Raw genomic sequence first — 23245 nt, 5'->3', positions numbered from 1 at the left:
AATATAAACTCTTTTCTTGAGCGCGTCGTTTTTATTGCAGCAAAGTTGCACTCTCTAAAAGCCCAGGAAGCAAAACCCTAAAACTGCAAAAACCTCCATTTTGCAGCAAAATTCTCCATCTCAAACGAAAATGGCAGAAATCAGACCAGAACAACAAACAACAACAATCTCAAGAACTTTCCTAATCAAACCAAAACTAAAACCTAAACCAAGAACCCAATCCCAAACCCCAGAATCCAAATACTGGTCTTCTTTCAAATCTACTCAAATCCCAAACCTCCTTTCCTCAATCTCTTCGATCTCCTTTTCTCCTTCCGCTCCCCATCTTTTCGCCGCTGCCTACTCCGCTTCCCTTTCTCTCTTCTCCCCACTGTCCCTCTCAGACGGCGACGTTTCTCCCTCCTTCACCATCTCCTCCTTCTCCGACGTCGTTTCCTCTCTCTCCTTCCGTCTCGACGGCCTCCTCTTAGCCGCTTCCGACCTCTCTGGTCTCATCCGAGTCTTCGATGTCAAGACTCGGACCCCACTTCGTCGCCTCCGGTCCCATACCCGTCCGGTGCGTTTCGTCAAGTACCCAGTTCTTGATAAGCTCCATTTACTCTCCGGCGGTGACGATGCGGTTGTTAAATTCTGGGATGTTGCTGGGGAAAGCCTGGTTTTGGACTTAATGGGACATAAGGATTATGTACGATGCGGTGATTGTAGTCCGGTAAGTGCTGATATGTTTATAACTGGTTCTTATGATCATACTGTTAAGGTTTGGGATGTAAGAGTCGAAAATTCCAGGTCGGTTTTGGAAGTGAATCATGGGAAACCGGTGGAAGATGTGATTTATTTGCCTTCTGGTGGGTTGATTGCGACTGCTGGTGGGAATTCAGTGAAGATTTGGGATTTGATTGGAGGAGGGAGAATGGTTTATTCTATGGAGAGTCATAATAAAACTGTTACATCAATTTGTGTAGGAAGGGTTGGGAAGGGAAATGGAGGGGGTGAGGCAATGGAAGATAGGATTTTGAGTGTTGGTTTAGATGGGTACATGAAGGTTTTTGATTATGGTAATATGAAGATTACTCATTCAATGAGGTTTCCTGCTCCTCTTATGTCGGTCAGCCTTTCACCGGATTGTAGGACTAGAGTGATTGGAACAGCAAATGGGATTATATTTGCTGGGAGAAGGAAAGGGAAGGAGAATGAGGAGAGTGGAAGAGGGAATGTTCTGGGTTTCGGGAGCACAGTGGAGCCCGAGAGACGGGTTTTGAGGCCTACATATTTTAGGTATTTTCATAGAGGGCAGAGTGAGAAGCCAGCTGAGGGGGATTATTTAGTGATGAGAACTAAGAAGGTCAAACTGGCCGAGCATGATAAGTTGTTGAAGAAGTTTAGGCATAAGGATGCATTAGTTTCGGTTTTAGGTAGGAAGAACCCTGAGAATGTGGTTGCTGTAATGGAGGAGTTGGTGGCGAGAAAGAAGTTATTGAAATGTGTATCGAATTTGGATGCAGAGGAGCTCGGTTTATTGTTGATGTTTTTGAATAAGCATGCCACAATGCCAAGGTATTCTAGTTTGTTGATGGGATTGACACAGAAGGTTATTGAGATGAGGGCTGAAGATATCAGGAGTTCAGATGCCTTGAAGGGTCATATTAGAAATCTTAAGCGGTCAATTGAGGAAGAGATAAGGATACAGCACTCGTTGCAAGAAATACAGGGTATAATCTCTCCTTTATTAAGGATTGCTGGAAGAAGATAAAAAAAATTAATGGCCTTGTCGCTATTTTAAAGTTTCTATATTACTTGTTTTGCAGGCTTGAGAAATTTTCATGATGAGAGAAGCCCTTCAATTTTGTTTTTGTTTTTTTGTTTTTCTTTGTTTGGTGTTATTGAAGGAATTTAAGCTATAATGCTTAGAAATATCATATCATGCTCACTCGATTTGCCCCTAATGCTATCCTTTCATCACTTCTGTTTTCTTATGCTGCTTATATAAACATATGTGTGCACTGTGGTTGATGACCAACATCATGCATCCTGTTAAACTCAATCCGAGTTTCCGGCAGTGCCATTGATCTCATTTTAATTTTTTGAGAAACATCCCATACATGCTTTGGTGGGACAGTTTTGTTCTATTTCAAAGGTTGGTTTCTGAGCTTTAGTAAGCCAACCATGAATCGCACTCGTCAAGGTATAAGGAGAGTCTCAATTGATTCCCAAATTTATGGTGATCAGGGACAGCCTAATCTTTAGAGAGCCGTTTTACTCTTGGATTTAGGCTCGGTTTAGTATTGCGGTTGAAAGTAATTTTTGCTCCTTCAAAAGTTGCTTTTCGTCCAAAACCAATGCTAAATAATGTTTAAAAAAATTTGACTAAAATATTAAAAAATTCTTGAATTATTTAATTTTATTCAAATAAATTTGTATATTTTTATTATACTTAAATAAGCTTTTATTTTTTCATTTGTATAGTGTCTATTAAAGGCTTATGTAAGTACAAAACCAAGACTTTATTTGAATATAAATTAAAAGTTCAAAATTATTTGAATATAATAAAAACATAAGAATTAATTTAAATAAAGTAATAAAATTTAGACTTTATTATTTTAACTGGTTTTACAATTTAAAATTTTCATTTTTCATTTCAAATAAAAAATTTTCGTAAGAGATACTTTCGTGATAATACGTTTGGGATAAAAAAATTATTTTATTATCTGTATATTTTAATATTTTATTATTTTATATTTTTTTTTAAACATTTCAATTACTTAGAATATTTTTTCAAAAAAAAATTAAACATTTAAAATTTCTAATCACATTTTTCAAAATACTTATTAAACACACTTGTATCAATCCACAATAACAAAATCCTTATGTTTTATATTATGATGTTAGTAGAAACGGATCATTTTTCTTCGCCCATATCATAATATAATATCGAAACTTTAAAAATTTTTTATATAATATTTAAATAATTAATTTATTAATTAATATAATATTCATTCTTAAAATCATTAACTTCTAACAATAATACATAAATGACAATCAATTTTTTTAATATTATATTAATTAATAAATTTATAATTTAAATAATACATCAAAAATTTTAAAAAATCAAATATTATATTAAATATTTTACTATAATTAAAAAATAATTATAAACATTTAACTCTTCTTCCTAAGTATTACGTAGCAAAGGTGTCATTGAATGCAGAGCAAACCTTTTTTTTTTTTGGACGATCAAAAAAGGGAAGACTGGATTAAAGTAAACTGGCCTTCTACATCAGTCAATGTAGTAATTCTCCTGGTCGGATTAACCTCTAGCAAAAGGTGGTGTTCCTCTATTGCTAGAAAACTTGAAAACTTGGCTGCAGCAACTTCTGCATCTACTATGTATGAAACATATTTGTTACAATAACCATCCCAGCTCCCAAATTTCCACAAGCAATGACCCATTTAGCCATCGTAAACAGTGATTCTATGCTAGCTGCCATCAAGCTGGTGAAAGCAAGGAAAGTAAATATTTCCTTGAACTAAAAATTTCATTATATACAGCAGATAAGGATTAATCAAGGCAGGGGAGACTGCACAATGGAACTCTGCTAAATAAAGGACGCGTCTCCAACAACCCCCAACCAAGGGCAATGGAGGGTTAAAGAAAAACACTAAAACTGTAAAGTATACAAAATTCAGCTATAAACTTAATTTGTTATAGTCGGATCCCCCTGCAAGATCAAAATGAAAGTAATCAGGTTAAGAATTTGTCACACCCAATCACATAAGCAATAATTATGAAAAGTTTTGCCCCTCTATTACTGGGATAAGTTAGAAAACTAGCTGTATTGTGGACGTATTTCAACTCCTCAGGGAGTCAGGGTTGAAAGGGACTTTAATGTTGGGGCAAACATCCTAAAATAACATTTTTAACAGAAACTGATATTTGAGGACTATAATTTTCCAACTTCTAATCTAGTTCCTAATTCATAAATCCCTAACTTCCAATCTAATTGCAGTTCACACTCTAAATTCTTGTCTTAGCCAGAAGACCAATATCCAAATCATGCATGGAAACCAAAAAAATTCATTTCATACCTCATGTATTTGAAGCAGCTAATGTTTTATCTGTAGCTCTTCCAGAAGTTCCAGTTTTTGACTGGCCGCTGTTTACTTCTCTAGAGACTCGCAATGACCTCAACTTAGAAGAGGACTTAAGTGAATGTATCAAAGGAGCATCATCCTCTTCCTCATCTTCCTTATCTCCCTCACCTTGAGCATCTTCATGGTCTGATGAACTAATTGAATCCTCTTCTTCACTTGAACTGTGCTCATCAAAAAACTCTTCCCCTCAATATTTTGCCGCTTCCGAGGACGACCCCTACATCTTGCAATAGTCCCTTCCTTCTCATCCGCAATAGACCAGCTTAATTAGCTCTTGAACTAAAATCTAAAGAACAAACTCTTACTCAACAATGATGATAAGACCTGGTACAAGGAAAGAAAAGGAGGAAACATTTATTAGAAGAAAACCGCACTGCTTGGCAACTTTTGATCAAAATTTCACACTTCACATACAAAAGAACCAGAGAATGATTAAATTGAGATTCACTGGTACCTTGAATCCCTTCGTTCTTTGCATACTTCTCTTATAAACTATCATAAAACGCATCATAAGGGAGCCACCCGCTTGTATCCTTTTCTGTATTTACATTCTCTGTCTGCTTTTGGACATCTTTCAGACTACAAAATAATAAAATATTAAGCAATGCACAATGGTTGATCCCTGTATAACGAACAAAATAGAATGGTTTACATTACATCAGAGAATTTCTTCCAAATCTCGGATGTCAGGCACAGAAAGTCTTGATGCAAAATGAAGCACAGAAGCTTCCAGAAAAGAAAGCTGTTTTGGAGCATCTTGAAAGGCATACTCGATGCCTTGCTTAATAATCTTTAAAATATCTGGTTTGTGCTTGTTCCAAGCAGCACCAATGAATAATCCAGCAAGCCGAGCTGCCAGTTTCTTACACTCTTGAAAAGACCCGCCTTTTAAGGATTCATCATCACTTCTCGAGAGTTCTACATGTCGATGATAGGCCTGGTAAAATATAAAAAAAGGCTGAACTATTAAAGGGAATATATAAATGGAGACAGACACATCACAATGCTTCCGCCAAACTCAATTATAGACCTAGTCAAAGAGTATGCTTCTAGCATTCTATAATCAGTATGTCTCTCCCACAAACTCTGAAGAACAGATCCTTGATATTAAGAGGACAACATTCAAAGCTCAAGTAGTAGCCTTATTGATTTAATTCCACTTTAACTATTTTCAATAAATTTGACAAAATTATTCTTAAAATAGTGAAAACTAGCAAATTTCAATTAAAAATAATTTTACAAACTCTTTTCTATGTGAATATAATCTCAAACAACCTATACAATAAGCCCTTACAGCCTCTACTCCAAACAAGTGGCAGCCTTTGATTTTTGCCTCATGTCTCTGAAAAGAAGAAAAAGCTTTGTTTGTCTTCTCAGTTCTCACTTTTTATTTTTTAATTACAAGATGTTGGTCAGTTGGCTTTGATGCTGAATCTTGGGTTTTATATCAACCCTACTGAGATATCCACCTTCATTAGGTACATGAGGTAGTGCATAAAATTTTGCAGAAAAATAAACAAAATGCCAGCCGTAAATTAGGCTGCAAGTAAATATTTTTCAAAAAGGCATAACCAATACAGCAAAAATGAAAGATATTGTAGATTAGGACATGAGAAGAGGCATCATTGACCAAATTTCACCACAATAATTGAAGTCAAGAACTCTACCCTTTTCAAAGCTTCTAGAAAGTTTACAGAGACATCATCGTCTTTTTTCTTTAGAACTGTGATCAGACTCTTTACAATCTCCACAATACCAGCTCCATGCATTACAAAATGAGAAATTATCTCCGGAGCAAGATAATCCTGCAGTAGAATTTGGTTTTTGGATGAGTTTTCTAAATTAAGAAAAGAACAGGTATTGCAAGTAAATTACTATGCAGACTTCAGAAATCAGAAATATAACGTAAAACAACAAAATTTGCCAGAAATAGCCAGTCAAATTATACATCACACAGTGACCTTTGGAACTGTATCACTAGCAATCAACTTTGCAGCGGCAATCATGACTGCATCTCTATTTGTCTCCTCAATGTACTCTTTGTTAACATCTTTGTCTTCTGTGTCGTCTACAACACATACATCCAAGATGTAAGTAAAACTTGCAAATAAATAGCAATGTGAAGTTTGACATGAATTCTCACCAAAACATGCAACAAAATCTGAAGGTGTTAGTAAACAACAGGCAGAGAGCACGTAACAGTTTCTTGGCTCCAGCGGATTTTACCCAGATCATGACTGGCCCATTAGTAGCAAGTTAAGGATTTCAAAGATTGAGCTTAGTAAAGGAAATGAAAGAAATTGTCACCTGAAATTTTGAGCTGTTGCTCACAAAGACTCCAAAACTTTTGAAGAATAGCAGCATCTGGACAATATCCTAAGCTTTCAAGCTTTGTTGACAAAAAATTAGTCTTCCTAAACAGACACCAAACATCTGCTAGAATAGTACAAACCTGGGTCACTAAGTAAACTTCATTAGAGAAAACAGTCTTCTGGACTTTTTTAAAAAATTCATATATCTAGGCAAAAGGATTACCCTGCAGGCTAGTCGATTTCCAGATTTGTCCACCTGCCTGACTCCAGGAGGAGCTTTAAGAAAGTAATCAAGTTCCTCCAACAAGGTATCACGTTTGGACAGGAGAGAGAACAAGGATCCTTCAGAGACAGTTTCACTGTTTATAATAGAGTGCAAGACCAGGCTACATCTAAGTGTATATTGAGCAGCAGAAAACTAACAACCTAAATGAGAATGGGCAACAGTTGAGAAGAAATGCAAGGGACAGAAAAAACAAAATGAAAGATTTTAAAATTTTGTTTATTTAACTTACTTCATCATCCAAGTTTTTGAAGCTGTGCAAGATTGTAATACCATCTCCATATAAGCTTTCAATTGATATAGGCCTTCACAACTGCAGCTCATGCAACCTTTTTTAATTTACAACAAGAGAATACTCATCCTCCCCATCCTGCATCCTGAAAATTTAAAATTTGTCAGCTTTATACATGTGAAAATCCGCAATCAACCTATGAAATATTGTCTGGTTTAACCCGAAGGTCACATGATTTTGTCTTACAAAAAGCATCTCAGATTTAAGTTTAAGCCTCTCTCTCTCTCTCTCTCTCTCTCTCTCTCTCTCTCTCTCTCTCTATATATATATATATATATATATATATATATATCATAACAAATCTTCAAAACATTTCGATGTGGATTGGGACATTACAAACTCCCTCCATTAAAGCCTGACATTTCCATCAAGCTCAACACAAAACACACAAATCCATCGAATCATACCAAACATTGGACAAGCACACATAGATCACAAAATCACATTAGACGTTAGGATTCTAAAAATGATTCCTATCATATAGCATTTAGCTCTCATAAGATTCTAAAGGTGGCTCCCACAATGTAGTACTTAGTTTCCGCCTCACTAGTGACCACTCTAATACCATTTATGGAGACCCACACCTAACCTTCGAGGTATTGTCCGTTTTGATCCGAAAGTCTCACGATTTTGTCCCACAAAAATGCCTTACAAATTTGAGTTTAAATCTCTACATATTTATCATAACAAATCCTCAAAGTATCCCGATGTGAAATTGAAACGTTACAAACTCTCCCCCATTAAAGCTTGACATCCTTCTCAAATCTAACATAAAGCACACAAATTCATCAAATCACATCAAACATTAAACAAATCCAACACAAAACACACACAAACTACAAAATCACATCAGACATTGAGATTCGAGAAGTGGCTCTCACCGTGTAACACTTAGCTCTCGTAAGATTCTAGAAATGGCTTCCACCATCTAACACTTAATTTCAATCCCACTGGTAACTGTTTTAATATCATTTGTGAAAACCTGCACTTAACCTACGAAATATTATCCACTTTGATCCAAAGGTCTCACAATTTTATCACATAAAAAACACTCGTTAAAACTTGACATCCTCATCAAGCTCAACACAAAACACACATATCCACCAGATCACACCAAACATTGGACAAGCCCAACACAAAGTACACACGAATCACACCAAATATTGAGATTCTAAAAATGGCTCTCACAATGTAGACACTTAGTTCCTATAAGATTTTAGAAGTGACTCCCACAATATAATATTTAGTTTTCGTCCGACTGGTGACCGTTCTAACACCATTTGTGAAGACTCGCACGCAATCCATAAGATATTATTCACTTTAACCCGAAAGTCTCACGATTTTATCCCATAAAAAGCACTTCATAGATTTGAGTTAAGCCTATCTATCTATCTATCTATCTATCTATCTATCTATCTATATATATATATATATATATATCATAACAAATTCTCAAATCATCCCAATATGGGATTGAGGCATTATAATACATTTGGACAAAGCCACAATCGAAAACAAAAGGTGATGGAAACATACAATCACTTCTTTAAATGCAGATTTAAGCTTATCAATAATTTCATCTTCAAGCTCTTTTACTTTGTTACAGGCAAAATCTTGAAGCTCTCCTCGACTTTCAGTGGAACAGAATTTAATTGCCTTCACACAAGATCTCAGTGCATCCTTCTCACCAAGCTTAAAAAGTGCATCTTTGATGAGCTTAAGACTAGTTTTGAAATTCTGAGAAGGAAAGCATATCAGCAATTACTATGAAAAAGGCACAAAAACTATCTAATAACTGGCACAAATAAGAAATTTTTATCACCTACCTGCTCCTGTCTATTCAGAGAATAAATCTCAAGGTCCATATACACAATAATCTCAAGCAATGATGGAACTTTTGCCTTGTCAGCCATGAATTTACGTAGAAGTAATGGGTAGTTCATCATGGCAACAGTTATATTCCACATGTTATTTTCAAATATTTCCTAATATTTAAGAAAAAGACAATTTGATATTTAGTCTACTTTGTGAGTGGCAATACAAAGCAGAGAAAATCACAACACTAGTAATGCAAAGAAACATAATATTGTAAATAAATCCTTGTAGGATCTGAGGAGGAATAAGAAACAAAATTTGGATACTTTTTGAGCTTTATTATGATATTGTTTCCGATTATCAGAAGCAGGAACAATCCTCTCTCCAACAGCCTTTCTGACAGAAGCAAAAACAAGCCTAGTCAGGTTTGTTGCATCTTCATCAGTTAGCCCAATTAATGGATTCTCATCCAAGAGCATTGAGACGATACACTTCCAATCCTGCAAGAAAAATATAAATTACTATTTTAACAACCAAGAACAGTATATAATTAAGACATATCAATGTCATTTTCAATACTTTATACTTTTATTTAATGATGAGGTAATTGTTCCTCAGAAACATCTAGGCTAGATTGATAGGGGGGAAGGTGGAGGTGGATGTTGAACTTAGAAGTACATTCCTAGGACATTCCATCTAACTAGTTTTTCTCTGCAACAACCACCACAATCACTATAGGCATTCTAAATTCAAAAAAGATTACCTCAAATATTCACATGCACCTAATGAACAAAAATGTCTTCGGAAGAGATAAAATTGTAAGGATGAAACTTTCTAGAACTTAAAGTTCTTTGTTTGCTAAATCATTAAGTGTTATTTCCCTTTTTCTTCCTCATAAACGTTGTATGTAACAAATACTCTAGCCAACCTTGCTTAATGCCTCTTAACCCTAATCTTGGGATGTCAATAAATTTCCAATTTGTGCCTATTGCCTCCCGTACCCAACCTGTCACCAGTCAGATTGAGTAAGTTTCAACCTTCCTCCAAATACCTCACTTTCCCTAATCAAGATGCAGTCTCAAAATTTTTTGAAAATCACAACATACCTTCATGGCCTTCATGTACTCCCAGACGTCATCAATAACATATATACTTAAAATAGGATCTGTCGAAAACTCCCATAGTATCTGCAACATTCTGCCAAGATGAACCTCACTGTCATTGCCTGGAAAGGACGTTAGTAAAGAGCATTAATTGTTATAATCATTTGTCAACAAACAATAATTAAATCTAAAGAAGATCAAAACCTTTTGAGCCAGATTGGGAGCTATTAAATTTATGCGCAATTAAGTGATCATATATTAATTCTCCTATGGCACACCTGATTTCTGGTGGATCATCAATAAGGAGATCATACAAAGGACCCAAGTTGTCATCAGGTATAAGCTGATGCCTGCAAAACACGGAGAGATCCAATTTCAGAGGACAGACAACTCCATAAGAAAATCAGCAACTAATCTACTGGAAAGATTTTTAAAAAATGGCTACCTAAGTAATTGTTTTACAAGCCCTATAGCGCACACAGCCACAGAAACATCAATGTCATCAGCAAGCTCAATCATCCAGTTAGAAAATCTCTCAGTAAATTGACTAAAAGTTGGCACGTTATCCTCCACTTCATAGAGATTTTGCAAGGCAAGGACAGCAGCTTTTCTTACACCAGAACTCTTCAAACACATTAAATGAAAGGCAAAAAAAAAGAGCACTTTAGATTTATGGAGCAGTTAGTAAGAATACAAATCAAATATCAATCTATAACTCAATTAACAGATTTTACTTTGTCATTTAGTGTCCATCCAAGATACTTTAAATATAGATCCTGCAAAAACAACGTACGATATGACAAAATCCAAACACCCAGCGACTGTATGTGTGACATCCGTATATTAGGATCAATGTCTCTGTACTGGTGCACAAACAACCTTCAAAAAGCATCATGTGGAACATGTTAGATAGATACAAACAAAAATTTTTATCAAACACAAATTTCTCAAGTTTTTATATAAGTTGAATATAAAAAAATATCAACTTAAAAACCCTACCCAGTGAAGATTTTGAGCATCATCTCATCTATCACAAGTTTCTGTTCATGAGTTGCCGATAACCTGTCATTTAATGACTCTACACGAGGTCCATCAGCTCTTTTCTTCCTTTCAGCATTTAACTGTCTCTGAGTAGTATCACGTTGTGCAGCAAGCCCTTTTGCAATAGAAATGAAAGATGTGACAAGTTGGAGACCCATCACAAAACCAACTTGACGGTAAACTCTTGGAGGGGTACTGCTCAGCATCAACATCGAGCAAAAATAAATCATAATAAGTCACCTCATAAATGCAGCGAAAGGATAGTACTTGGCATTGGTACTCTACTAACCATGACAATGCAATTATACAGTCCACAGACTTGTCAAACAAATCCTTATCAAACAATGGCCCATTCTGCCACTCAGCAACCAAATTATCCCAGAATGAAACAAAATTCTCCTTGAAATTCTTGAATTCCTTCCTTTTTGAAATTTGGTAATCTTCAACTTCCCCCTGAAGTTTCATAGTTAAGCCAATGCAGTACACAGAAAGTTCAGATGATTGAACCTAAAATAAGTTAGCAAGTCTCCTAGAAAAAGATGACCATTAATTATTAACCAATGCATGGTAAAAGAAATAAGGAAATAAGGATATGATTTTAGGACTGAAAATGATTTACATAGAGGTATGCCAAAAAATTTTAAACCTAAATTAAGTAGTTTAAGTAGAGAAAAATATTCTAGTTATAGGAGTTTCTGGGAACAGAGAACTTAATATGTGCATTTTAAGCAGGAATAGAAAATATGCTTCCGTATAAGTTATTATGGGTGAAACGGCACAACAACATTAACCACCACCCCCCGCCCCCCGGTTAAGAGAGAAAAATGGGAACATTACAAGAAACAAATAAAACATGGAATCACAGGATACACTTCTAAAAAGGTTGACAAGGGCAAGGACAACATCATCAACATCAGTCTCATCCAGAAACTCTTCCTTGATGCAATACTTTGCTCCACACGCCTGTGGAATCATAAATATTTGGTTTCAGTCACAAACTCCAATAAAGAGAAAAAGGCATGCAGTTAAAAAGTCCAAAGAATGTGGTTTAGTCATTCAGAGAATTAAGAATGCATCAGGGTTAGTTGGAAATTTTCCCAATGAAGTTCAAGATCTTAATATTGTGGGTAGTGGACACTATGTTGAAACTCTGATATTTTACTTGTTTCCTCAATATCGAATAAGCATTACTGGTAATTTTGCAAAAATTACCTCAAAAAGCATCATTAGGAGTTCAACCGTTGCAGGTTTTGGATTCTTCTCATATCGCTCAACCCAGCCCTTAACAGCTTGAGGAATTCGTTTACCATCACCTTTGATAACCTCTGAAGGTAATCACATCGAAACAAGAAGTTTAATATGCCAAAATCAACTATATTAGTCACGTCCCTAAATTAAAAAGCCACAAGGAAAATACTCTGAACAACATTAGATAAATATGTACTTAAAAGGAGCAATTTTCAGAAGGTGTAAAATGTGTAAACCTCTAGCGAACGCAAACTAAGATCATAAGCTTCATTCATAACTCTATAGATCTTCAGTACAAACATATAAATTAAAAAGAAACAGAAACAAAAGAAAATCGAAATCAATTACCAATTAATCTCTCATCAGCCCTGTTCAGGACATCAGAAGTCCACTCAGCAGCTCGATTTCGCTTAGTTTTGGGATGAATTTCTTTGAAATCATCGAGTGAACCCTCCCGCTCCTCTGGGTTGTGGCTACCGTCCCTGGCATTGCTGCTCCTCTCTTGATTCTCCCCATTGCTACCGTTTGCCTTGCTAGGCTCGTCTCCACTGCCTCGAGTTTGAGCCTAGCCCTTTTCTGCGCATCCAATTTCAACAAAATTAGGGCAATCGATAAACTACTTGTGTGGATTTACATGCGCGGTGATAGAGAGTAGAGAATTACCGAACGGCGAGTGGTAATTTCGGAGGTAGTAGCGCGTCATCATCCATGACCTACGATTTGAATTACTACTAGAGAACTTGACCTGGAAATTTGAGTACAGAAGGAGAAACGGAGATTTGCCCTAAGTTGGACCTAAGTAGCAGAAAGATAGGAGAAAATGAAAACTCCCGCCAAAAGAAATTTAGATGTTGTTTAAATTCAGAAAACGGAATTATTTTTTACTTTTAATTTTTTTAAAAATAAAAAACATAAATAAAAATTATTTTATTATTAAAAATAAAAATAAATATGAATTGAAATATGAAAATAAAAAATATATTATCAATTGTGAAAATAAAAGAATATTTTTTTTTATATTTTTGTAAGTTATCATATTCAAATATTTTTTAATATCATTAATTAATAAATATATATTATATTTATAATTAAATGACATTAATAATAATATTATTAAATATTTTATTTATTTATTATTTTTATATTTAAAAAATAATATTTATTTTTTTATCAAGTATATTTTTAAAAAATAAAAACTATTTTTTAAAAAATAAAAATAAAAAACATTTTCTTAAACCGGAGCGTTAATATTTTAAAAGTCGTGAGATCATACTGATTAAGGGCGATGGTGATTTCGAGTCAGAAATTGTCGTACTATGGTAAGTGATGCACTGGATTAACTCGCCCCTAAGGATGTTAATATGTTTTAATTTTTCTTTTTAAATTACTCGTACATGTGACATCGTTAGTCTTTTTTTTAACTATAACATCGTTATTGTCTTTGATGTTACGGTTAAAGGGTTTATTTACCATGTATTATATAGTGAATATTAAAATTTGACACTATATTTTGATTGAGAACATTTTATTTATAATTTTTTTATTATAATTTTATAATTATCTAATTAAATTAAAATACTATATAAAAGTCCATTACTTATAAATATGAATTTCATAAAAATTTTAATAAATCTCTCACAATTTTACTTTTATGATTTTTCTACCATAGCTAATGAAAATTAGAATATTTCATTAAATATATTGTTAATATATTTAAAATTAATTTTTAATAAAATAAGAAATATAATATGGATATTAAACATATAAAATGTACATTTGATGTGCCACATAAAAAAATTTATTATTTATTTTTTATGAAATTTAAAATATTTTCAAATGAAATAATTTTAATTTATCAAGTTTGAAGAAAGTATGGTAAAAGAAAAAAAAATTATGAGTAAAAAGTAAAGAGAAAAAACGGTTGGAAAAGAATTAGGATGTAGAAAAAAGGATAATATATATGAAAAAGAAGTAACGCGTAATAAAAGTTATGATCTATAAAAAAAAGTACGAATATTTAACAAAAGTGATAACACGTTAGAATTATTCATAATGTTAATTCATTAAAAGAATAGTAACACATAAAAAAATCAGTATTTCTTTAAAAAATTGATATTTCATTAGAAAAAAAAAACACCTTAGAAAAAATGATAATTTATAAGAAAAATAATGGTAATTTATATAAAAAATTGTAACACAAGAAAAAACAGTAATTAATAAAAAATGATAACCAATAAAAAATCGTAATAGTAACAAACAAACAGAAATTGACAATTCATAACACATAACAATAATAATTCAATATAAAAATAACAACACATAAAAAAATAATTCACAGAAAAAAGTAGTAACAAACAAAAAAATTAGAATATATAAAAATTAAACAAATAAGAAAAAAATTGTTAAATTCACTCACTATAATTTTTAAAATGGATTACAGATGATCCGTACCTTTAAAGCATTAAAAAACTAATTAAAAATTGATATATGTGCCTATTAACAATCTATCAAGTGAAAAAATGACAATTCATAAAAAAAAATAGTAACATATAAGAGAAAGTTATAACACATAACAAAATTAGTAACACAAAAAAAAAAAAAAAAAAGATAATTTATGAAAAAAGAGTGAACACATGAGAAAAAAAAAAAACTTTTCTTAGTCACACGTAAAGAAAAAAGTGGTAATTCGTCGAGGATAACATATACCACATAAGAAAAATAATAATACATAAAATCTGCATTAACAAAATCATATTGATATATTATTCTTTTTAACAAAAAGTTGTCGCCCGTATTTTTTAACCCACTTCTTTTTTTTCGGTCAATTTTAAAAACGTACGTCTAAGCCTCTTCAACCCAAAAATGCCATTGATTCACGTTCCACAGACACACCAAGCCACACGAGCAATAGATAAACGCTATAATCTGATAAACATAAATGGACATCAAATCTGACTCGACTCACTTTCGGGTAACGGAAAACAATCGACCAGATTATCACTTTTCAGCTTTGAATCTAATACACAATATTAAGCCTGCTGGGAAACAGTCCAGTTCTTTTTAACTTGAAACTGTCAAGGGAGTGGCTCCTCTGTAGCACAGCAGAAATTTTTTTGAAATCAACTGAGACTGCTAACGAGACTAGCAAATAACGGCATAAAGTAATTTGTTATAATCATAAATATACAGTACATTCGAAAAACATAGAAGCGTGTATTTAACATTAAGATGTGTTGGCCATGGACTCGATTAGGAGCTGATAACCTTCTGACACAGATGCCTGTGCTTTAACGCACTCTGCGAGTGCAGGAACGTCGGAACCAAGGCCAAGAGACTTGGCCAGAAACAGCAGCAAATGAAAATCTGAAATTCTCTTCACAAAAGGAAGACTCTTCGTTCTATCAAGGTGACTCTTCAGTGTCCTTAGTGTCACAAGGTTGTTTCGATTCTCAATGGGAAAGGTCGAGGAAAGAGGTCCCTGCATTGAAGCAAGAATGCACGAGTTCCAAAGTAAGTTCTTAAGTAAACAACGGAAGGTGAATGGGCAGACAATCAACATTATATGTGCATAATCAAAAATCTGACCCCCAACCCGCCCCCCACCTTTCTCTTTCTTAACAAAAACAAGAAAAATAGTAAAGCGATGGTGAGCATCAATCTGATGGAGATATAGCTGCATTTAACCTGTCCAGCCCAAGAAATAAAAACATTATAACCACTCTTGTATCCAATGTAAGACTAGCAGCAAATACAGATGAACCCCTTTAAGGCAAATCAAATTTCTGCTGGCAGAAATTGACATTTGATGATGTTTTGGAAACTTAGACTCTAATAGGAGTGTTGGGTATCGTTACACATCTAACATGGTATTTTCAGTTTTTCACAAGTGATTCCTAAGTTTCCTTACATTTGGAGGGCCATACCTTCATTGCCAGGTATAGTTCCAGGCATCTAATGTTTACATGACATTTATACATTGGAGCAACAATAGTGAAGACCAGACAATGATATACACTTCAAAACTTAATATTAGTTAGAGGGCAGCAAGACATGACAGATAATGGTTAATGTTAGCTGCCTACAAAGAGACAAGCGTTGTGATCTTAAAGTGGGAAACTAGAGTGGGAGTATCTCAGAGAGGTTAAAAGCCAGGGCTGCACTTTCAGGCAAGGCTTCTTGACAGCATGTAGCGTAAAGATGCATATTTCACAAACATAGAAACATGGTTGTTTCTCCAGCACTATATCCAGAATCATCTCCATGCAATACTATAAAGCGATCATGCACCAACTAGTCAATGGATATCAGACTATAATAAGATATATTGGTTACCAATGGGAGTTGAATTCGTTGGATATTGACTCTAGAACTATAGAGGCTATCTAAAGTATATATCACAAAAGACACTAGAAGATGTATTGCTTATACTTACATGAATACTCCCCCATTCCCAATGCCAAAGGCCACTTCCAATTTTCCACTGACCTTAGACTGACAGCCTGAATTTCTAACCTTGACCTGACTTGATTAGTAAAAATGTTGTTTATAGCAATTGATTAATCATATGCACGGTTTCCCTATTACTTCCATTATGTAAAAAACCTAACAATACTTCAACTGCCAGCAAAACGTGAACCAACCTAAAAATATGAAGGTTTACTAGCAGCAGGAGCTACAAACATTTTCCTTTGCTACAGGTCAGTAAACAATCTACAATCTTAAGGGAAGACCCCTGTTTGGCATCACCTCTTTGCTTCTTTCTCGGCCTAACAAAAGCATCCTGTTAAGTTATAACCATGACATATAAATCTGAATTTATCTTCTGGATCTGGTACGAAATTCAAAAAAAATGAAAGAAAGACACAATAAACAACTCTATTGTGCACTGAAACATCACCCTGATGAGTGCACATTTGCAACTCCCCCATCCATTCAGGGATCACTTACAATCACCTCTCTTGATAGAACTTATTATCTTATTATTACTTTTGTGTTCACATACACAAACTATGAGTTCCAAGAATACTCGTTGATATCATTTTGCATGCCCCCAATCCTCTTCATATTCCTTTTTGCTACATATTAAACTATTAATAACCAGCATTCTTTGCCTTCACTGAATCATTAGCACCCCCTCAATACAAACCAATCGAAAGCATCATTGACATGATACGGTTAAGCAAGCAATTCAACATGCTAAAATTATGGTGAACAATGGTCTAAACTAACACCATGAATTATGCAAACACTCACACGGTTGAAGACTAATTAGAAACAAAAAACCGAATAGTGAACACAACCACAATTATTAACCATAAAAGGCAACTATTTCCACAAAATGAATTGATTGAATCAGTTAATGGATCAAAAATTACGCACCTGATGGTCGAAAATCTTAACAACCACCAAGAAGAAATCATTATCAACCTCCTTAACATCTTTCCCACCGACAACAACGTCTTTCTTCATCTTTGAAAGCTTTGGATCATCATTCTCTCCAAACTCAGTAACAAACCACCCTTCATTAAATAACTTAACACACATATCACTCATTTGAAAAGCCTCAAAATGCACGTCCGCACCCCCATCTTCATTGGCTTCCAGCTTCACTACAACCGTCACCCACTCCTTCAGCCCACTTTCCGCATGAAGCTCTGCCGCCTGTAGAACCTCCTTGTTCGAAAAATTGTAGTCCTTTTTGTCCTGCATTATCGTCTGCGCAAAAATAAACCCTACTCTCTTCCTCCCTAACCCTGCCGCAATGGCATCAACCAATTTCTCTTCTTCAGGATCCCTTAAAAGGATCAAATCGTCTTCCATTCCTTCTTGAGGTGGCTCGTAAATGAAATCAACTTCCACTCTACCTTCTTCCGAAACGGTGCCGTACATGAACCCGCCGCGTTTGGCAGCAAACGCCAACGTTTCGTTGACGTATCGTTGGAAAGCGTTGGCAGAATCGCGGTCGAAGGAAACGGAGTCGCAGTGAGGGGACTCCTGACGGGTGATCCGAGTTTGTTTAGCGATAAGGTCGTCCATGGTCATTTTGCGGCCGAATGAGCCGGCGGGAGACACGGCGGGGCAGCCACGAACGGTGCGTTCGCCGTGGTAGTGTAGAAAGAGAATGGATCCGTGAGAGAGGTTTAGGGCGGAGAGTGGGGTGGAAGGGTCGGCCATGTCGCTGAAGCGGAGGAGGTCGGCGGGGGTTTTAGCTAAGAGAAGGTTTTGATCGGTGGAAAGAGTTTGGTCCTGGAGGGGGATTTGGAGTTGGGATTCGATTAGGGCTTTCAATTGGGAGATTGGTATGTGAGGGCCGTCGACTTGAATTCGTTCGAGGCCGTCTCGGCTGCGGATTCTGAGAATCATCTTCGAACCAAGACGGTGGCGGCTTGAGAGCTATAAGATTTAAAACAATTTTAGCTGAGATGTGAGATTAAATTGAAATTTGGGTTTTATTGTTCGTTCTTTTATAGTGGAGAGGGGAACAAGTGCTTGCTTGGAGTGAAAGACAGGACTGGTATGAATAGTAGAAAGCTCTATGTAGGTGGATCGCTTGCCCTGGGAGAACAGAATTCGAATAGGACACGAATAAGATTGCCCTTTAACTTAAAACGCCATCGTTTTGTTGTGGGTCTAGAAATTTCTTATGCTGAAAACGATGCCGTTTAGTACTTGCAATAATAGTCGAGTTGCGTTGGCATTAGCAATTAAGACTCCACATAACTGTTTATTCGGTCCTTGAATTCTGAATTTGATTTTGTTAGTCATTATTTAAAATTAATAATATTAAAAATAAATATTACATTAATTAATAAATTTATAATTTAAATATTATATTTTAAAATTTTAATATTATATTAAATACATTATACTAATTCAAAATTATTCGTAACATCGTATAAATATATAAAATTTAAATATTTTATAATAAATGTCAAACCTTTTACATATAAATTTTAAATTTATATCTTTTTATTTTATTACATAAAACACAATAAAATTTCGATTGCTTAATATTTTTATGAATTTTTAACTTTTGGTTTTCTTTTATTTATGTTTTTTAAAATCATTAATTATTAAAATTTATTAAAATTTTTTATTTTCTATTATTAATGTTTTTGACTTTTAATTTTCTTATGACTTATAGTTTTCCAACTCTTTTTATTTTTAATGATGAAATGTTTACATAAATGTATTTCATATTTTTATTACATTTTTTTGTTACCAATAATCAAGTTTTTTTTATTGTGTTTATATTTTGTAATTTGTTATCTTTAAATCATGATCTATGATTTTTTATTTGATATTTCAAGCTTTTTTATGCGATTTATATATTACAATTTTATAATTTTTATTTTTTGTCATGATCATATTTTTTTATTTTAAGTTTGTCTTTTAACCAATTAAAATTTATCATGATTACTAAATTGGCTTTTAAAAAAAAATGAGAATGATCAAATTTTATATTTGCCGATTGTGGGAATATTTATAATTATAAGAATAAATAAATGTTAGCTTAAAAATAATATTGGTTGATAACAAGGAAAGCAAATAAATTTATTTTTATTATATTTTGTTTTTATTTTCATTTTTTGATTTATTTTATAATTTTTTGTATTTCTTAGAGATTTTATATTTATGAGGGGAACACTTACGTGAAGTTCCCTAGATTAAGTTCCTAGAGTTCCCTCAATAAAATTAAAACATACGTCAAATATGCTCCGTCAGTGTTACCTTTAATTAATAGCACTTTGCCACTCAGCGTTACCTTCAATTAATGGCACTTTGCTACTATTAAACTCTTAAAAGTGCTTCATCTTCTTTATTTTATACCAATGTTCTTTGCTCAACCCATCATTCAGCCAATACCAAAAGCAAAATTCCTTCATTATCACAACTTATAACACCAACCAAAAAAGAAAAATCCCATCATTGTTAATGCTTTAAAGGTTATTTTCTTTTTTTTTTCTTGTCTCCTTTACTTATTTAAGATTCATCTTTAGAAAAATTAAATACATTACAATTGAAAACAATGATATCCTTTGTCATTAGAAAATCAAATAGTTTATTATCTTAGGAACAAAATAACTAATGAGTTGATTTCGGCAACTAGATTATATCAGTATTTCTTTTGGTTTTATGTGACAAAGCCACTTTAATCTTTTTTTTCATTGTATATTAATTCGGGAGCCGACAACTATTTTACTAGTTTATGGATGGCATGTTTTGATTTGTGATTTTTTTTAATCATCAAAAGCTATGATTTTTTGCTATAGATTAATAAGAAATTGACATTGTTTGTTTTTCCTATTTTTTATTTATAACTTATGGATATTGTCACCACACATGAGTCTGATATTTTCTCATGTTGATGAAAAAAGTAATGATATAAGTGATTAGCGTCTTGAAAGCAATTTAACCCCACACATTGGCATGGAATTTGAAACAGAGGAAGCGGCATATATATACTACAACATGTATGGTGGATATATCGACTTTGTCATGATGTATAAATTTGTAAATCTATCATTAGATATCGATTTAAGGTGTCAATATCAATTATTTTATTTACGTACGATTAATTACTTAACTGAATTTGTTTTATTTAAAGAGAAGTTTCAAATTTGACTTAGATATCTTTAAATAGTAAATTATAATTTATGAAACTAAATTTTAAGTTCAAAAGTACAATTATACGTAAAAAATATTATAACATCCTCACAATACCTATCCAAAAGATGATATCAATTTAACTTCAAATTATTCAAACCTTGACATTTTTTAATAATTTAACTCAATAATTTAATTATTGAAAATTGATTCTAAAATTACTCTAATAATTTGATAGCAATTTAAGATAATTTTATCACTTTAAGAGTATTTATAAAGATTAGTGTCCTACTCTAAAGAAGTTTCATCGCCAAATTCATTAACATATTATATTCAAAAAATAATTAGTAAAATTCTCTAGTAGTTTGGTAAGATTTACTTTGATGCAGATTTTTCAAAATTTTGATGAGATTTCATTGTGAAATTATTTATAAAATTTATTTTAAGAAAATTCATTAAACCTTCTAATAGTTTAATAAGAGTTAATTCAAGATTTAAATGCTTCAATAATTTGATATGATTAAAATAAAATAATTTATACTTTTTTTATTTTTTTATAAAAAATATAATTATAAAATTCTTCAATAGTTTGGTTAGAATTCATATATATATATATATATATTAAAATTTAAACCAATGAAAAATCCTCCAATAATTTAGTAAGACTCATGAATTTGTTTTTGAAGAAATTTTTTTTTTAATTTTAAGAAAAAATAAATAAAAAAAAGAAATAAACAGAATTTTAATACAAATAAATTAAATAAATAAATAAAATTACCAAATGCCTTTAATGAGACTCGACTTCAGCTTAAGGGTGCAACTCAGCTTCAAGCATAAAATACGGCTGGATCGGTTTGGCTAAAACGGCTTGGCTAAACTTGACAAAGGCAACTAGGAGCAGTGTCACAAATTGAGTTGCACATGGGTCGAATCCGAATATGGGAAAACATGCAGATCTTAGACACTTTTATTCCCAAAACGTCGCCATTTAGTAATAGAATTAAAAAGCTCAAAAAAATTTTATTTTGCTTAGAATCCCTCTAGTCACTCTCTCTTTAGACTTTTTTTTTTTTGTTTCCTCTTTCTAAACATTCAACTAACTAATTTAAATAAACTCAAAAATCGATGAAGAATTCCATAAGCAAGTGATGATCCCAAATTCCGCCTACTGCAAACATCAAACCTCATCAAAAAATTCAAGTAATTTTCTAAAAAAACCCAAATACCTAGAAATCTACAAAAAAAAAAAAAACTCCAAAAATTCCCCAATACCAAAAATTTCAAACAATTCCAACAATCAACCCAAAAAAAAAAAAAAAAGCAAACAAAACTTAAGAACTAAAATCCCAAAACCCAAAAAGCAGCTTATGAATTTACCTATTGATTTTCCTAAAAACAAACCCCTAAATTAAAAACCACCAAATTCTAGAACTAAAAAAAAAAAAAAAAACCAGAAAGCTATCATTACCAAAATTTGTTTATTGCCTATGCTTGATTCTTTTCTCTTTCCTCAATGATTTCTTTGTTTGTTTTATAGAGATCAAATCTCTTTAATTTTGGAAAATTTTCACATAATCTAGGATTTCTTATGATTTTATTCTTATAAATTAGTCAATGCTATTTGGTTTGATTAATTTTGATATGATTGCATGAATTAAGCCCAAAAAATTCATTAAACCATCAAATTCAAGATTGAATCCCAAATCCTTTGTTTTTTAATTTTGGCATTTTCTGACTTTTTTTGTTTTTACTTCCTGACTTTGACTTTTTTTTAACAAAATTAAAATCAAAACTAAATTTAAAATAATATAAATCTAAATTAAAATTAATAGTAAAATCAAAATCAAGATTAATATTAAAATTAAATTACAATTAAAACTTTTGGGCATTTATCTTGTTGGGCCCAAAGCATCCCAATTAGGCCCACTTTACAGTCAAAGCTTATTTCAATCTCGAAAAAAATTTTAAATAAAATAAAGTGTCTAAAGTTACCTATCTTTACACAGTTTTTGTAAAACAAAAATTGCACAAAGACATAGATAACCATTATGTCCGGATCCAAATTAATCAACTTTTTTTTTAAAAAAAATCCTCTAAATAAAGGCATGCGACTTTCGAAAACTTTTTAAAAATTCCTCTAAGTAGAGGCTCAATAACTTTAAATTTAGAAAAGAGCTCCTCTATATAGAGGCTAAACAACTTTAAAAACTTTAATTAGGAATGTCAAAAGCCATTCATTTTGCTCGAGTCTAGAAAATTTCAAAATTTTTGCATAAAATCCAAATATTCACAATTTAAAAATTTAAAGGTTCACAAAACTTCAAAGATTCGTAAAAAAAAAAAATTCCAAGATTCGTAAGAATTGCAGGATTCTCAAAGGTTCTAGATTCATATT

The 23245-nt window shown here is 32.8% G+C and overlaps 2 protein-coding genes and 1 pseudogene across 4 annotated transcripts; 1 reads left to right on the top strand and 2 right to left on the bottom strand.

Moving 5' to 3' along the window:
- Positions 1 to 23: 23 nt before the first annotated feature.
- Positions 24 to 1943, top strand: SWA1 (transducin family protein / WD-40 repeat family protein). Its single transcript, XM_022872577.2, has one exon. It carries the CDS (start codon positions 131 to 133, stop codon positions 1748 to 1750), a length of 1620 nt encoding a protein of 539 aa, XP_022728312.2. The 5' UTR covers positions 24 to 130; the 3' UTR covers positions 1751 to 1943.
- A 1560-nt stretch (positions 1944 to 3503) lies between these two features.
- On the bottom strand, positions 3504 to 12946 carry LOC111283543 (sister-chromatid cohesion protein 3-like; annotated as a pseudogene). Its single transcript, XR_016336869.1, has 22 exons — positions 12878 to 12946; positions 12592 to 12808; positions 12208 to 12320; positions 11866 to 11958; positions 11285 to 11448; positions 10954 to 11190; positions 10689 to 10833; positions 10400 to 10578; positions 10159 to 10304; positions 9958 to 10076; positions 9178 to 9351; positions 8863 to 9021; positions 8573 to 8773; positions 6977 to 7114; positions 6685 to 6887; positions 6457 to 6601; positions 6111 to 6217; positions 5817 to 5954; positions 4823 to 5086; positions 4606 to 4727; positions 4084 to 4399; positions 3504 to 3716 (listed from the first exon to the last, which is right to left on the bottom strand). The product of XR_016336869.1 is annotated as a sister-chromatid cohesion protein 3-like (transcript).
- Positions 12947 to 15151: 2205 nt separating this feature from the next.
- Positions 15152 to 18795, bottom strand: LOC111283286 (NPL4-like protein B). 2 transcript variants are annotated; one of them, XM_089758536.1, is made up of 3 exons: positions 17623 to 18751; positions 15847 to 15927; positions 15152 to 15721 (listed from the first exon to the last, which is right to left on the bottom strand). In XM_089758536.1, the coding sequence occupies exons 1-3, from the start codon at positions 18604 to 18606 to the stop codon at positions 15467 to 15469; spliced, it is 1320 nt and encodes a 439-aa protein (XP_089614662.1). In that variant the 5' UTR covers positions 18607 to 18751; the 3' UTR covers positions 15152 to 15466. The 2 variants fall into 2 exon arrangements, with proteins under 2 accessions (XP_089614662.1, XP_022727478.1); XM_022871743.2 differs by lacking the exon at positions 15847 to 15927 and having other exon boundaries at positions 15216 to 15721; positions 17623 to 18795.
- Positions 18796 to 23245: the final 4450 nt, after the last annotated feature.

The sequence above is a fragment of the Durio zibethinus genome, chromosome 3 (genome assembly GCF_047325235.1).
Source record: "Durio zibethinus cultivar Kanyao isolate XHJ-2024 chromosome 3, ASM4732523v1, whole genome shotgun sequence".
NCBI lineage: Eukaryota > Viridiplantae > Streptophyta > Magnoliopsida > Malvales > Malvaceae > Durio > Durio zibethinus.
This window is presented reverse-complemented; position numbering and strand designations above follow the sequence as displayed.